General features: G+C 33.3%; 2 protein-coding genes across 2 annotated transcripts; both read left to right on the top strand.

The window, feature by feature from the left end:
* The first annotated feature begins 12 nt into the window (after window positions 1–12).
* Window positions 13–1791, top strand: LOC120336659 (tRNA:m(4)X modification enzyme TRM13 homolog). Its single transcript, XM_039404388.2, has one exon. The coding sequence runs from the start codon at window positions 13–15 to the stop codon at window positions 1237–1239; it is 1227 nt and encodes a 408-aa protein (XP_039260322.1). The 3' UTR covers window positions 1240–1791.
* LOC120336658 (phosphorylase b kinase regulatory subunit beta-like) lies at window positions 1776–13016 on the top strand. Its single transcript, XM_039404387.2, has 20 exons — window positions 1776–1916; window positions 2747–2866; window positions 3713–3809; window positions 4061–4290; window positions 4668–4906; window positions 5120–5244; window positions 5484–5633; window positions 5765–5970; window positions 6619–6751; window positions 7100–7311; window positions 7396–7603; window positions 8363–8469; window positions 9067–9208; window positions 9720–9895; window positions 10178–10322; window positions 10393–10543; window positions 11247–11461; window positions 11766–11874; window positions 12278–12471; window positions 12596–13016. Exons 1-20 carry the CDS (start codon window positions 1843–1845, stop codon window positions 12746–12748), a joined length of 3186 nt encoding a protein of 1061 aa, XP_039260321.2. The 5' UTR covers window positions 1776–1842; the 3' UTR covers window positions 12749–13016.
* The last annotated feature ends 3740 nt before the right edge of the window (window positions 13017–16756 follow it).

The following is a 16756-nucleotide window of genomic DNA, read 5'->3' as shown; positions in this document are numbered from 1 at the left end:
TATAGAAATAACATGCTCACAAATATTAATCAATGCGAATCTAATTTGTCTTGCAAACACTATTTGACAAATAAAAAGAGGAATTGCAGATTGGAGAGAGTAAAAGGCAAAGAATTTTGTGTTCAACATATTATAAATACGGAAATCAGCAATGAAACGGACGATGGTGGAAACAGAATTAGATGTCCTCTCGATCCTAGTCACACGTGCGACAAAAAAAATCTCTCCAAGCACATGCGTAAATGTAATGCCAAAAAGTTGATTCCTACTGATGCATGGTATGTTCCTGATATTAACTGTGATCCATCTGAAAATAAAGATGGCATTGTTGAATATTTGAGGGATGTATCCATATCTGAATGTAAAAGTCTTATTGATAAACTAAAGAAGCTTGAACTTGATGATCCTATCCTGCATGAGAATGAACATCCAATTCATAATGCTTTTGCTGTTGATATCAAGGACATGGAAAACTCTGTCTCAGCTTTGAGGCAGATAAGACAAAATGCAAATTTGCTTGGATTAATGGAAAGACAAGGACTACTTGTTTCCCCAGGTTGTTACATTGAATTTGGTGCAGGAAGGGGGCAGTTTTCTATATCTGTCATTAAAACAATTCCGATCGAAAAACAAAGTTTGTGTTTGTTTGTTCTTGTTGACCGAGGTACAAATCGTAGAAAATTAGATGCAAAGCATCGCCAGAGCGGTGATAAAATGATGATTAAAAGAATCCGGTCCGACATTAAAGATCTTTGTATATCCAACATTGAGGATCTTCCTTCACATCCATTGGTGGCAATAAGCAAGCATTTATGTGGTGTGGCAACCGATTTTGCATTAAAATGCATTGTGCGAACTTCTCCAAAGTCCAAGTTTCATGGTGGTGTTATTGCTCTTTGCTGTCACCATCGTGTTATTTGGGACCAATACTGCGGAAAAGAATATTTTAAACATCTTGGATTAAGTGCCAGAGATTTTTCAATCATTTCACTGATGTCTAGTTGGGCAGTTTGTCATTTCAAACCAAGCACATCAACGAATCCAGTTCCGAATAATGTAAATAAGCTAGATTTTCTATCAAATGAGGAGAAGACAAAAGTAGGTTTGATTTGCAAAAATGTGATTGACAGAGGCCGAGTTAGTTATATGATACAAAATGGATATGATTGTGTTTTGATCGAGTATACTGAAAAATCTGTTTCGCTTGAAAATGTTGCTTTGGTTTTTAGTAAAAAATAGCATTAAATTTATTGTTCATTGTGTAATTAATAACTGATTAAAAGTTTTTATTGTGGGTTATTTACAAAATTGGAGACTTTTGGTATTATATAGGCAATTGAGAAGTCAGGTCTGCCAACATAATCGTGATAGGAATAGCTTCAATCATAATTCACTTTTCAATTCCATATGTACTTTCTCCTTTCATAGCTAGATATTCAAAGCCGTTTAGCGTGTATTTTTGGAGAAGAAATATTTCTGAGCTTATTCATATTAAATTTAATAAATGAATCTTTTTAAGATTGAAAATACATTCCATCATAGGTGGCATTTTGAGTGAGAAGGATTCAGTACAAGCCACTCTATATTGAATATTTGCGACATAACAAGTAACAGCATTTCTAAATATGTAAATGTTTTTATGAATCTGTTATTTATAACTCAGCTGTTTTTAGCATCAAACTACAATAGATCAAAGCACTGGCACTGTTGTTTTATTTCATAAAACTATTTTTATAATTGAGGTGAAACAACTGAATTGTGATACTTATTTTTGGAAAGTTTCCTTTTTAGTTCACTGTATGTAGCCATTTATATCAATGATATTGTATCATCTTCTTTCCAATGGAAGGAGAAACAAAGCATGCATATAATGCGGCCAAACTGCAATTGGAAGAACATTACATAACAATCAAGAGGTAAATTATTAACTGTCTTTCAGGTTCAGCTTCCATAAAATATTGATAAAAAAATTATTCACTGAACATTGATTTCCCATTTATGTCACCAATAGGAAAATTTACAATGTTACTAACAACCACTTCTAAGAGAAAAACTAATCTGAAAATCAAGCCACACTTGATGCAAATTATCAATATTTATATTTAAGCTATCTTTTAATATGCCCTGAGATTTAAGATTCATTCATCTGGTGATCAGGATGAAGTTTCCTTATATAAATTTTTTATATTCAGGATGGTCTAAGTCAGGGTGGTCCAAACCCAGGCCCGCGGGCCACATGTGGCCCGCCGCTTCATTATCTGTGGCCCGCGTCACATTCGGAGTAATCAAAAAATCGAATTTTGTGTTGTTTCGTCATAAAATTAATCAGAAAAATCTTTTGACATATTGTCATCACTAATGTCACTGAATTAAATAGTGTTATGGCTAGCTGGGGAAACTAGCGAAGTTGAAATCAAATACGGATTCTATTAGCCTAGAATGGCTATGCCTGATAACTATGTGATTTTACAATAAAAGTGTTTGTTTTGTATTGCACTGTTTACCTATTCCTGGCACTCTTGTGGCCCGCGAACAATGCAAAAATAATTTTGTGGCCCGCGGAGCCGACAACCTTGGACCACCCTGGTTTAAGTAATACAAAATTTTTATTCATCCTAATCATTTCTCACCGATGAGAAATATCGATAAATATGATTTTTGCAACTGAATGTTTTGTAATAATTATTTGTGATCTCTGACTATAATTATTGATAAATCATTATAAGAAAAATTTGCATCTATTCAGTCTTCTGCTACCTTACCAGAGTCCTACAACAGGCCTATTTTCCTGTGGGAAAGATGCGTTTGTTCGTGATAGTGTGTACTGTGCTGTCGCCATATGGTCTCTCGGACTTGCATACAGAAGGTAAGATTTGGCATAAATAATTAATATTATGTATGTATATTAAAATAGTGCTATAATTTGAAATAATGTTTTTAGAATAATATCCATTAGTAAATTTCGAATAGTACCATACTGTAATCTCTCAGATTAAATTAGTGTTGGATTAGTTATTTCACCGCATAATAGGGTTGATCTTATCTATTTTATTCATTTTTTTTAACTTAGTTGCATCAAATGTTTTTGATATTGTAAGAAGAGAAGCAGTTTTAGGTACTGAAAATGTTATGTTTGAAATACTGTTATTTGTTGTGAATAAATCTTTGGAAATTTTTATTTATAAATGATGACTGTCAAATTCACTTTTTTAACTGTATTGCAATCAATTTTAACCTAAGTATCCTGTAATACAATGGCAGTAATATTTTATGCAGACGTTTTTAGTATCTTTAGATTGTGAGACAAAGCATGAATTATTTCGTATGTGTTATATTCAAAATATTTAATACCTGCCCTGTGATATGGAATTCATACTGGATAATTACTTATCGATTTTAATCGGTAAGTATGTTGATAGGTATTTGTCTGTTTGTCTGTTAGATGCACGCGATATCTCACGAAAGCGAGATTGAATCTGCTCAAGATTTTGCATGTGCATTTATTATATGTCGTACCAGAAGCCTATTGATTTTGGATGAATTATGTCGTATAATTAGCGAGTTATTAATTAATTAGTGATGTGACACAAGGTGTCACTATGGAGTAAGGGCGCTGTTTTGGGGGATCCTCTAACTTTCTTCGGTCTCTGACCGATATTCTCGTTTTATAGTTATACCTTTTATTAAAGGTTTATCCATCTTTTGTTTGCAGGATTGATGATGATGAAGGAAGGTGCTACGAACTTGAACATTGTACTGTTAAATGTATGAGAGGGATATTAACTTGTTATATGAGACAATCATTTAAGGTACAATTTCTTAAATCATGGTGGAATATTCTATTGGGATGTTAGAATATTCCACCACTCCAGACACACTAAAATTAAGCTCTTGAGCAGACTATACTACTATCTAGTATGAGGATGGAATGACCAGAGACATTTTATTTTTGAGTAGCTCACCTTGTTACACTTCACACCTTACATTTTATTTTATCAGTATTCCGAACCTGAAGGATGTATTTTAATATCTTCATAAAAACCTGAATATATTTTTGTAGGTTGAAAAGTTTAAGACTGAACAGACGAACGCAAATGCAATTCATTGCAAATTTGATGCATGGACAGGGGATGCTACTCAAGGAGAATATCCTCATTTACAACAAGATGTTGTTGCTTTATTTATTTTATATCTCGTGCAAATGACGGCCTCAGGTCTTCAAATTGTATTCAACACCGATGAAGTTGCGTTTGTCCAGAATCTTGTATATTATTTGGAAAGATCTTACAGGTGATTCAAATGTAGTAGAGCTTGCCCGAGCTGAAATATTTTGAAAAAAATTAATTCATTCAATGAAGACTTTGTTTTGCATAGGAAAACTAATATTCACTGAATCAAAATAAATATAAATTCTAAATTGCTATATTCATATAAAACTCGATGAACGAAGCTGATCAATCTTAGAATTCTCTTTCACCTTTCAATAAGTTTACTAGTTAGAATCATATTTACCTTGAAGATTGGTCTGGATTTAAGCGTGTCATCAATACAAATTCAAATGATATTTCTGCATTGTTAGAAAAGTAGAGCAATTATTTAATAAGTCTCCAATTATATTTCTTATTTTGGTCTTTTCATTTTTAATAAACTCACTTATCCAATTACAGAGTTCCTGACTTTGGTATGTGGGGTCGTGGTAGCAAATACAACAACGGAAACCCTGAACTTCATGCTAGTGCTGTTGGTGCTGCAAAAGCAGCTTTGGAATCTGTGAATGGTTTTAATTTATTTGGGAAGCAACATGGAGCACCATGGTCTGTTATCTGGGTGGATATGGATGCCCACAATAGAAATCGAACTGTTGTTGACTCTTTGCTGCCAAAGGAATCTATTTCAAAAAACAGTGGTAAAATCAACTCAATCCAAACTAATAAAAACTGTTGTGTGTTGTTGATATGTTTGATCATAGGAATAAGCATCCGTTATGTTTCTTCATGTCACCTTAACTAAAAGATAATGTTTTTTTATTTCTCATTTTTTTCTACTTACAATTATATTCTAAGTGTACTTTTATCGTTGCTGAAATCATGTACTTATTTTATTTATTCTAATTTAATAGATTCTGCAATATTACCTACAACTTCGTTTCCATTTTTTGCTCTCGATGATGATGATTTATGCAAACTTACAAAAACAAAAGTCAAAAATCGTTTGGAAGGAAGATACGGTTATAAAAGGTTTGTGGTAAGATATAATTTTAATATGAAACAGAATCCTCTTTATACTTAAAACAAGAGCTTTGTATTAATTTATCGCTGTATTCAGTTTAGACCAGCGGTCACTGGTCTGTGATCAACTGAATAATTTGATGAATTTTTTGGATTATCTTATTGCAGTCATAATAATTAGGCATGCATTACAGTACTTCAGTTTGATTTTTTTTTAGAAAATTTTACAGAAATTCAATATTTTCTGTTCATCAGGGTGATGGTTACATGACAGAAGTTGAAGATCAAAATAGAAAATATTATAGACCTGCTGAAATCAAACTTTTCAATGGAATTGAATGTGAATGGCCGTTGTTTTTCATTTATTCAATAATTGATGGAGTATTCCACAATGATTCTGAACAGGTAACTCAATTTTTATTTAAAACTAGGCTGCATAATTATTTAATATGCTAGTTATGTAGTTAATTGCGTAAGGTAATGACTGAATCATAACATACTATAATTTTGCTACTCTTGTACATATTTCAAATCAGGTCAGAGAGTACCAAGAGAAGCTGAAAACTACTTTATGGGAAAATGATGATGGTCACTTGCTTGTTCCACGTTTTTATTATGTTCAAAAAGATGATATTCAAAAAGAAAGGAACAAACCAGGATCATGTGATCGTAAATGCAGTTTCGATTTGACAAAGGAAACATATGTGTTTCTATGGGGACAAGCACTGTATACAATTTCACAGTGAGTGAATTTTTGTGTTTGTGTTATATTCACGTTACTGATCAATCAGCTGCATAATACTCTATCATACATTCTGAATTTGTACTGCCATCTGCGATTTTGAATGTTGATCTCAACAGTCTTTTGTTTTCAATATAAAGCAAAATTACAGGGTAAGCTATGTAAGCTGGAATTGGATTTCATGTTTGTTCCATAATGATTACACTTAGTTGAATAAACTAATCGCCAAAACCCAAAAATCAACTCATATATTATCGACTATTACACACTATTTGTGATATGACGGAGATGTGTGCTGTTCAAAATTATTAATATCAAAAATGACATTATTAGCTATATGGCGATGTAGCTGCTTATTTTCCTGTAACTTTTTGAAACATTTTCAGTAGTTAAAAAATAACCAAAAATGTGGTAAATGCTGTGATGTATCAGAAATATGACCTAATTGTTGTCTATATTTATTTTTTATGGTATGTTGAGTTTTCCAGTGTGCTGCACATAGAGAATGTTTGTGCGGTGCAGAGACTTAGGTATATAATGATGTTACTGGAATTGTAGTCTTTCACACACCAACAACATACTGTTTACTGTTCTACATATTCGTGTAGTAATCACTTAAAAACGCATTAATTATCAATTTTTTTATAGACTTTTAGTGGATGGGTTGATATCGAGGCAAGAAATTGATCCGGTCAAGCGTTTTATTCCTTTGAAAGAACAAAGAGGGGTAAACATGAGATATTCAATGTTTCAAGGAGTTGCTTGTGAAACGACAATACAGGTCATAGATGTTACATATGATTATGTTTTATTTAAAAAAACAAGGTATGATTCTTGTGTTTTTGCTTCCATCGAACATACCCCAGGGTCCCAGAACCCACTCTTTGTTCTAGAAAATCAATCAATCAAATATACCAAGAGTTTATTAATACCATTGAGCTAACCGAATTTTTTGAAAAGAAATACTGAAAAATTGTTAATATATCAAATCATTGTATTGTTATAGTAAGTTTGAAGCAAATAACTTAATAAAATATTTATCTCAAGTAATATTGAAATAAATTGGAAGAAGTGTTTTGACAGACACCTGATTTTTTTGTTCTTTAATAACAGTCACTAACTATTTTAGGTTGTCTTAATTGCCGAAAGTACGAAGTTGCAAACTGAACTTTCTACATATGGAATAATAACGCAAACATCAAATCAAGTCGAACCTGTTCAAATCTGGCCTTCACAAGAATTAGTCAAAGTGTACGAACACCTAGGAGTATTACCAAATCTTGGTTTATCTGGACGACCAAAGCGTCCGATCGGAGCCTTAGGTACTTCAAAAGTATATAGGTGTGAAAGGAATCTCATTAATTAAATTTAATTCAAGTTTGATCATATTGCTTCATTATTTTTGTGAATCTTTTTGTTTAATAGGATTCTTGGCAGTACTGTTGTTTGTTACCCTTTGTTGTTTGATATTAGCGATTTCTACATTGCATTCGATACTCAAATTTTACTTGATGAAATCAAGCATACAATGGGATTTATAAACAGCTATTGGAGATTGCCTGGCAGACCACTCTTCATCACTTTACTTAGAGAAGATGTTATGAAGAAGGAGAGATTGGGACCCATCTTAGAAGTGAGTTGAATCACGATAGTATTGTTTAGTGACCAAACAATAGTATTTGGAGACTAGTGTTAGGCTGAAATTCAAATATTAAATCACAATTACATAAGGGATTTTGCAGCTTATATCAAATACTGTCTCTTGGTGATTTGCAGACTTGGGCAAACTGCAAAATTGCTTATAGATTTAATTGCACTCACACACTTTTCAAGTGTCAATTAATGAACATCCTGTGAAAACATCAATTTGTTTATTGCATACAGTTATAAATCATCTCCCAACCAAACATATATATGATAGATAAGCAATACAGGACAAGAGTTGCACCATTCACTTTATTAAGCAAATCCTTTTTAACAAAAAAATGCCCAGGAAAGTATACAGTTCTTGAGGGGTTTAAACCACAATAGGCCCACGGCAACAATACAATTCTGTCAAGAATTGCCTGGTCTATACACACTCTCCTGTAACTTTGGTATTTTGAATAAGTGATTCACTATTTGGTAGTGTCACAAATCTATTCGTAAATGTAATGCTTACAGTACTCAAGCATGAAAAAATGTTTAAGCAAAAATTGCATATCAAAAAGCTATTACCACCCCATTCCAAGGCAGGATAAGTTCACAAGGGAGGATTGCGATCTCAAATACCTGTTCGATGTGTTTAATAAATAAGAGTTAACAAAAAACACAAAAATGGAAGGATGACTATTAAACTTGGCATGTCATACCTAGTGAAATGTTGATCATTTGTATGAATTTTTTTAATTAGATGTTAAGTGCATTTAAAAGAGGGGAATGGCAAGGAGTTAAAATTCGAGTTGGAAAGATACAATCATTTATTGGATCAACATTCTTCGAACACTTAGAGTTTGTCAGGTTTGTTTTTTCCAAGTCAATCTTCAAAAATACCGTTTTCTTATCCTGTTATTGCTATTTGGGTCCGGAATTTATTTTACGTTATTTTCTGTTTTCTACCTTATCTTGATTGCAATTGGATCAGTTGATATATTTGGGTGTGTTAGTCTTTACTTTTAGATTATTTTCAAATCAATATGGGAATTTTTCTAATAGCCTACATTACAACAAACTAGCAGTGCTAAAACTGTTGCTTCATCTAGGAAATCCTTGTTTACATTTAGTTTTTTGTTTTTTCGAAGTTTTATGAAGTTCTTTGTTATGATTAAGAACGGATGGCCACATATTCATACAAGCAAAAATAGTAGGTTTTATTCACCCAGAACATTTAATCTGAGTGCATAATTTTTTGTAATAAGCAATCGAACCTCTGTTGAAATTGAAACCCCAGGCGTTCGATCGCACCCTGGTTGGGAACCTCTGAATCAGACATAATGGTCGGTGCTTTCATTTATAGATTGTTCTCAATTCCCTATAACATACTTTTAATTGTAATTTCTTGGGTATTTCTAGTCTTGCGCAATTATATTCTTGTCTTTCTTCTAATCTTCTTTACAGATATGGAACTCGAGAAATTGATTCTGGATTTTTTAAGCCATTTTATGGCTTGGATGAAGAAGATGATGAAACCAATACATTGAAACGTCATGGAAGTTCTTGCACTAATTTAAGACAACAGATAGGCTCAGTTGAAGATGAGGTTTTGTTTATTTATGCTTTTTACTTGAATTCAATCTAAATTCGTATTATTCAGAGAAAATTATATTAGAATATCAAAGTTTTCTAACGTAATTGTTTAAATATAAATTCTTAATCGAAATAACTTGAATATCAAAATATATTGAAGTTGTAAAATATTTTAGAAGATTCAGTGTGCGATGTTGTGTGTTCTTCAGTATTCAAAAAGTCATATTACCTACAAAATGCATTCTAGCTGTTGGTATTATTGAATTAGGGTATTCTTAAATGAGCACAAATTCAATGTTGTCATCATTCTCAAATCTTCTGCAATTCGCTCTAGCAAACCATGGTCTATCAAGAGAAATTTTTACTTTTCTGGTTGTGAATTCTTATATTAACTGTTTACTTTAATTTAATTAATAATATTTACAACCATTGAGCTGTTTTTCTGTGTATGTGTTTTCTCACTTGTGATTGAGCACATGTGACTTTGCTTATAGTAAGTGTACTAATTTGACTTTGTGAAACAGGATATAAAAATGAAAACTGATGGACAGAAGTCTTCTGCTGAAATTGTACAAGTTCTCAGAAACTATACTTCAGTAGAAGCCCTTTCTTATTTACTTGGAATCCTAATGAAACGAGAAGGCCCTCAGTTTATTACACATCGAGGGAGTTGCGTTGATCATATCAACAGAGTATATAGGTAACTAAAGATCATGCATATCTGAAAACTCAAGATGCCAATGTCATTGATTAATGTATAGAAAATGTGAGAATGTATATTGTTGTAACTATTTAGTAGAAGCATTTCATCATTGAAACTGCATTTGTTGATTATTGTGAAGCTCAAGTACAAAATTTGCATCATCTGGCATTTGCATAATTTTTTCTTGTTCTAAAGCCCTGCAAGTCTCTTTCACCAGCCTTGTTGGACTTTACCATGAAGATGAAAATTCACAATATTGATTTACTTGTGAATTTACAGAATTGCAGCACACCAAAAAAAGTGGGGAATAGTTCGATACAGTGCTTGCTTGTGTAAGAAAATTGTTGACAGTTTGGCCCCCTCAATCACAGCTATTCTTGTGAGAGGCCGAGAAGTTACACTAGGCGTTTTTAACCATGAAGAGGTTTGTAGGATTGTACACTGTAGGTCGATCATATTGCTACCAATTGATAAAGAAAAGTAACCTTATGCAGGTAGTCATCAACAATCCGATACCACCATCAGAGATCCAAAAAATTCTGTATACAAAATGCCCACAACATAATGATTATGAGGCGTGTTTGCAACAAGAACTTGTTTTGCATGTTGCTGCAGCAATGACAGATCATCCAGATTTGTTTGAAGGTGAGGTTGTGCTATTTTGACCAATATGTATTTTTTAACAATATGCAGTAGAACAGGCCTGCACAACATACGGCCCGCTAGATACTCCTGTGCAGCCCGCGGGTGATTTGGAAACACGCCACTTCTCGGGTCTAACAATCAAAGCTGGCATTGTTATGCAAGTGCTCCGCTACTCGGATCATATTCGAAATTGTGAGATTTATGTTTTGCACTAGTTTCAATAAATATCGAACTTTGTGTGAAATTGGTGTGCCCTTCCCGACCCCTAAAATAGTCGCTCGACCCCCGTTCGGGAAAACCCTGATTTAGATATCTCAGTATTCAGACTGAATCACCCCCTCAAAACAATATCGGTATACAATCTCACACCCATTAGTGCAACCTATTAATAAGCCCATTATTTTTTACTAGCAGTTTATGAAACTGGAGTTTCTTTTTTGTGGCAAAGTTTGCGGCCTGCCGGGCCTTCAGATTTATGCTTGCGGCCCTCGTGGTAACAGTAGAAGAATATATTTGTTTACTAAATGTTTATTAATATATTTATATTTAGTTAATCAGAGACTGAAATTTCGAATAAATCTACTATTTAGATGCATAAAGATACACTTTCATAAAACTATGATGATTAATTGCAGTTAGTTCAGTTGTAAAACAACAACCTTACAAAATTTGAGTACAGTTATATTTGTCCGTCAACATTCAGGTATGCTTCAAGTTCGAATAGGATGGTTGGTGCATGCTATGAAATTGCAATTATCAAACAATCAAGAAAGTGATGAAAGTTCTTACGAACACATTTACTCCATGTCACCGAGTGAAATCAAAACATTAATGCTAGATGTACTGAAAGTAAGCCAGGATTCACAATGTCACCTATCTTGGCTCAGACGAAGGCAAATTAATGGAGCTTTGAATAAGGTTTGTAACTATGCAGGCATATGTAAAATAGTTTTTCATGTCATCTTGATGTTTTCTCATTTTTATTTATTTTATGGTGCTGTATAGCAGTAATAAAAGGTTTTCAGAAGTGTTTCTCAAATGGAAAGCAAAATCAACTTTTGGCTATTTGCAGGAAAATTCCATCTTTGCAATGAAATATATATTAGGTTTGCATGGACAAATAAATTAATTATTAAAACAAATTACCGGTCAAAATGAACGATTTTCATTGTCATTCCGCGGTATAAAAATATCAAATATTAATTTTTCATATCTCAAAAAGGTGCCAAAGGGATTTTATGCCAAAGTTTGGTCAATATTGGAAAGGAGCCCAGAAGGCCTAAATATCAATGGAAATCATCTTCCTTATCAACCTACTATATCTGATATGAGTGAGTCTGTTAACTAAATAAAGTAGTTGGATACAACTGTTGCTAGTGATATTTAATTTTGTAAAACCATCTTTTACAGATGGAAATTTTTCTGCTCTGAAATTTTATTTGAATGATGTTTAGTATACTTTTTCGTAGGCTATATTGCATTGGATATTGATGATCACTCTTGAAACTTGATAACTTGATAACGCAAGTACATTCTTACTGGGCAATTGGCACAGAATTTCATAATTCCATAAATCCATCAACAACCAACAATTTATAGTGATTAAGTTATTGTATTCCATCATTACCTCACCCTGTTCAGTGATGTTTCTAGGTGCAATTTGTATAATCGTCTATTGGATATGAATAATGTAATAATTCAATAACATATAAGTTGACATTGACCCTGTTTCAGGCCCATTTGAAATTACTTGGTGTAAGCTTGTTGGAGAAAAATTTGCAGGAATTCGAGAACCAGTTTATCGACACATTATGGTCGAAACGTTAGTTCTAACAGGAACAATCTTGGAAAGGAATCCAGAACTACAATTTGAGAGTTGTGTCTGTATGGATCTGGTGATCAAATCTGCATATGAACTCTATAAAAAGGTACGATAATGTAAAATATCTTACAAATCAAGACGGAAAAATCAATGCTTAGTGTCAATTTTGCTTTCATTACCATTGGATGTCTGCATGTAGTTTTGCTACCCATATATATTCTCATTTTTAGGATGAGCCATCAGACAAATCTGATAGCATGGATGAGTTTTACAATCAAGATCCTTCAAATCTAGCCAGACATCTGTGCAAAAGTGTGATGGGATCACTGCTACAAAACAAAATTACCATTGAATTGGAAAATTCCCTCTGTTCTGTATGTTAATAACAATACTTGTCCTTTGCCTGGTTACTTCTACTATGTTTTCTATATTTGACATATGCTTGCATGGTGTCAGGGCCAGATTTAAACGATAAGAAGCCCTCGCCACAATAGCTTGATGAACTTGATAAATGGAAATGTATTTTGAAATTTTGAAATGTAATACGATGTCATATTTTCCGTTGGGAACAACATGAAAAATTCATAGTGATATATTACCGTGTTCTGTGAAATTCATTATTATGTTGCAATAGAGATTTCTATACATATATTTATGAATCTATTTGTAAAATGTTTATGAGGTTTTTTTTTAAATTTGCCGAACATAATTTCAGTTGCAAGCAAAATACCCTCCCTAATCACGCGAGTATATTGGATGCCCAACATCAACAAATGTTGAATAGTCATGTTTCTTCCAGCTACAGTATCCTTGCAGTATACGCATACGGATCCACAAGCATAAAGGCATAGAGAAAAGATAGGAAGTTAGTCTCGCGCAACCCAACTCAAATCAACAATTGTACTCGCAAAACTTCTATTCGCGCAGATCCATTCGCTCACAGGTAGGACTGGGCATTTTCGAATACCTGGTTATTTTAAAATCAGATCTCTAATACTTGGAAAATTGGTAATCGTATGTGTTTTGTTGTTGTAATTTCAGTAATAAATTACAGAAAAAATAGAATCCATCACTCCGACGATTTTCTGAGTGTTCGTTCACACTCAATCACTCGCATGTCAGTTTGCGTTAAAAAAAATGATTCAACAAAAAAATGACGGAATTACCTCCATCCTTGGCGAACGAAAAAAAAACAAGACTATGCCGATTTGAATAATTTACTATGGGATTCAAAATGCCCGGCCCTAGTCACGATCTTGTATGCAAACGACCCGGTCACTCAAACGGTCGTAATATTACCTACTGGTAAATTTGTTAAAATATTTTCTAGATAATAAGTAAGCATGGGTATAACATCACATTCAATGAGGTAGGTAAATGAGAAATGTTGCAAATAGGTATTTCAAGTTTATTTGCCAAGTTGAGAATAAGGGCGCAACTCCCTAGTTCTCTGAATGCCACTTAAATTACTGCACAATAGAGATTAGATCATACGATGCAATTAAACCCAATGTTCATACAAAAAGTTTTTTGATTAGGAAATTTTGATCGAATTCCGGTTCCACGCACTCGACGCTTATCGAGGAGAAAATTACGGGCGAGTACCGAAGTTGCAAGAGCTGAAAATATAGAATGAATTTCACTCCAGTTATCAGATAATACTATGTCTTTAAATATATTTCGTTTAGAGCAGTTTTCCCTCTTTCTCTACGTGGAGTACGATTGTATTACATAAACTGTACTCTGGGTCCGATTACAGGAATATCTTGACGTGAATGTGGCGAAAATGAACAGCCTGTAGTTGAGTAACGTAAGACTAGGAATATACAACGAATAGCCAAAAACAAACCGTTTATTTTAAACGATAAGGTAATGGAGGAACAAGATGCGTAATCTGCTAGGCCAAAATTAATACCACAAATATTGCGTTATCCATTTTCAAAACCGTCACCCGTTCACTTTGTTTTTGAATTAACATTGGAAACTTGGTGATTAGCTAATTGATGGATGTAGACAAAATAAGTGCAAATTTAAAAAAATAAGCGCATCGAGGCAATATTCCGTCAATGTGAAATGAATTTACAGTTCGAACGCAAATTGTGGGGCAATCATGTTAGATAGTCATTATTTCATATTCTTCAGTCTTATGGAAGTAGTACGACCTTAGGCCGCGAGATTGAAGTTCGGCATGTTTTTTTCATCGGAGTTGAAGTCGTATTTTCGAACTGCACGAGTCGAAATTATGAATTCTCCGCAGTGGGAGAATGGTGACGGAGAAAGTCGAAACTCAGAGAGCATTACTGAACCGTTTAAAATTAATAGAAGGCTTTCATACGCTGAAGATCTTTTTGCCTCCGTGATGACCACAATACCTATCACACAAAGAATTATCAGTGATTTGCATGCACTCACGAGACAAATATGGGGCGAGTACGGTGAAGAGATCCAATTTTATTAGTTGTTTCGAGACGCAGACTTTCATTCCAAGTTGCGTAAGAAAAATTAGACCCGACCGGAATCATCGAGGATTCATGCGCCACTGAAATTGGAGCTATAGCAGGGTGAAGTAACGATAAATTGACAACAGTTGTTCGAGTGTAGATACACCTGGCATTGATTCCCTAATTGGAAGTTTGAAACCTGCCAAAAACTCTGTTTCTTCCTCAAATGGTAAAAATTGATTTTATTACATATATATGCATTACGCTTCGAAACTAGGCTTGAAGCAACTAATCCAAATCCGAAAAAATAGCTTTTTCTAGTTGTTTTCGTCGGTAGAAACATGTCAATCGTTTGCAAAGACTTTCTCGTCACTAAGACATGATGACATTAGGGTTGCCAACCGCCCTTCATTACAAGGAGTATGCAGTATTTCAACCCATTGTTGAAGAGAAATTAATGGCTTGTTAAATATTAACCACCGTATGTTTGAAGGAATTCTTTCAACTACGTCTGCCTTTATATACTTGGGAACTATCTTATTCGACTATAAATATATATATATATATTTGTTTAATCTTGTAAACCAATTATATTCGCGACGAGAATTATTGAGCCGATTAAAAAATAAATAAATGTTGTTTTAAAAGGTTTTTGAACCGGTAAAATCCTTGAACAAGACTTTAAATTTCAAAACGACTTAAAAATGAATAACAGTTCGAAACTTAATGTCGAGGCCCCTATAGTCTTCAGCCTACCTTGCCCAATGGTAAACCCGGCATTGCAAATATGTCACTATATGGATTCTTCAAACAATTTATTTAATATCATAATTATATTAACACCGTTGCAATATTTTTTTATCAAGAACATAGTCTGTGATGCTTCTCTCGTACCCATTTCTCCTTTTAAAATCATGTCGCTGATTCGTACCCATCCTCCTCCTGTTTCCCCCAAAAGTATGTCTCCCTCTCCAGTATATCTTCACGTAGTTTGTCAATAAAATGTTTTTCAATTGCGTAATGTTTTTCATAGTTATCGATAGTTGATAATTAGTTATAAAATATTTCAAAATGAAATATTTCAAAATAAACTATCTATTTAAATTTTTTATACCGGAATTTTGAATTATCCAACTGGATTCTGAAAATTCGTATGTCTGTAGGTGAAACGTCTTTTTTTATTTCAGAGAGAGAGAGATTTATTTCCACAAAAACAATATTAAATAATATCGATAATTTTTTATAGAGTTAGAATATAATTAAACAATGAAAAACAGTATAAAACAATATCGATAATTTTCATAGAAGTAGGCTAATCCAATTTACACATCGTTTTGTGTTGGCCAGTATGCAGGACCGTTGAAGGTCATCGAGGCTCCTGACCAATTTTTAACACTGTTACCAAAAAGTCGGAATTGATTGCTACAATATAAATATAAAGACGGAGAATGAGTCAGCAGATATTTTAGTTCCATGATTCAACACTAAGAGCACATTGTGATAGAGTTTAGAGGACATGTGTAAAATATATATAATACCAATGCTACATTGTGATCTAGTACATTACAGATCAGATCGCAATAACAGAGTCGGGCTCAGTATAAAATATAAATAAACAGAATAGCACAGACACGATAATGAAAAAATTTTCACCATGTTATACTAATATTAAGGTAGGCCAATTATTGAACATTATACACTAATCTTGGAGAAATATAGGAAATACACACTGATATACAATCGGAAGTTGTAGCTATTTCACAATCAATCATATTATTGACGCATTTAAAAAATAAAATGTTAACTACTCTGAATACATTGTTAGCAAAAGCTTTTTCATTTCCTTAGTAAAAAGAGATAGAGACACATTTTTTATTTCAGATGGGACATCACCTCAAACTTGTACGCCATTATCAGCCATTATATTTTAAAGATCGCTTCCCAACATCA

Source organism: Styela clava, chromosome 2 (assembly GCF_964204865.1).
Source record: "Styela clava chromosome 2, kaStyClav1.hap1.2, whole genome shotgun sequence".
NCBI lineage: Eukaryota > Metazoa > Chordata > Ascidiacea > Stolidobranchia > Styelidae > Styela > Styela clava.
This window is presented reverse-complemented; position numbering and strand designations above follow the sequence as displayed.

Excerpts from the sequence above, each read along its gene's own strand:
- LOC120336659 (XM_039404388.2), top strand. The coding sequence starts at position 13 with ATGCTCACAAATATTAATCAATGCGAATCTAATTTGTCTTGCAAACAC.
- LOC120336658 (XM_039404387.2), top strand. The coding sequence starts at position 1,843 with ATGGAAGGAGAAACAAAGCATGCATATAATGCGGCCAAACTGCAATTG. Across the intron at positions 4,907-5,119 it reads ATCTATTTCAAAAAACAGTG|ATTCTGCAATATTACCTACA; the intron begins GTAAAATCAACT and ends CTAATTTAATAG. Across the intron at positions 5,245-5,483 it reads ACGGTTATAAAAGGTTTGTG|GGTGATGGTTACATGACAGA; the intron begins GTAAGATATAAT and ends TCTGTTCATCAG.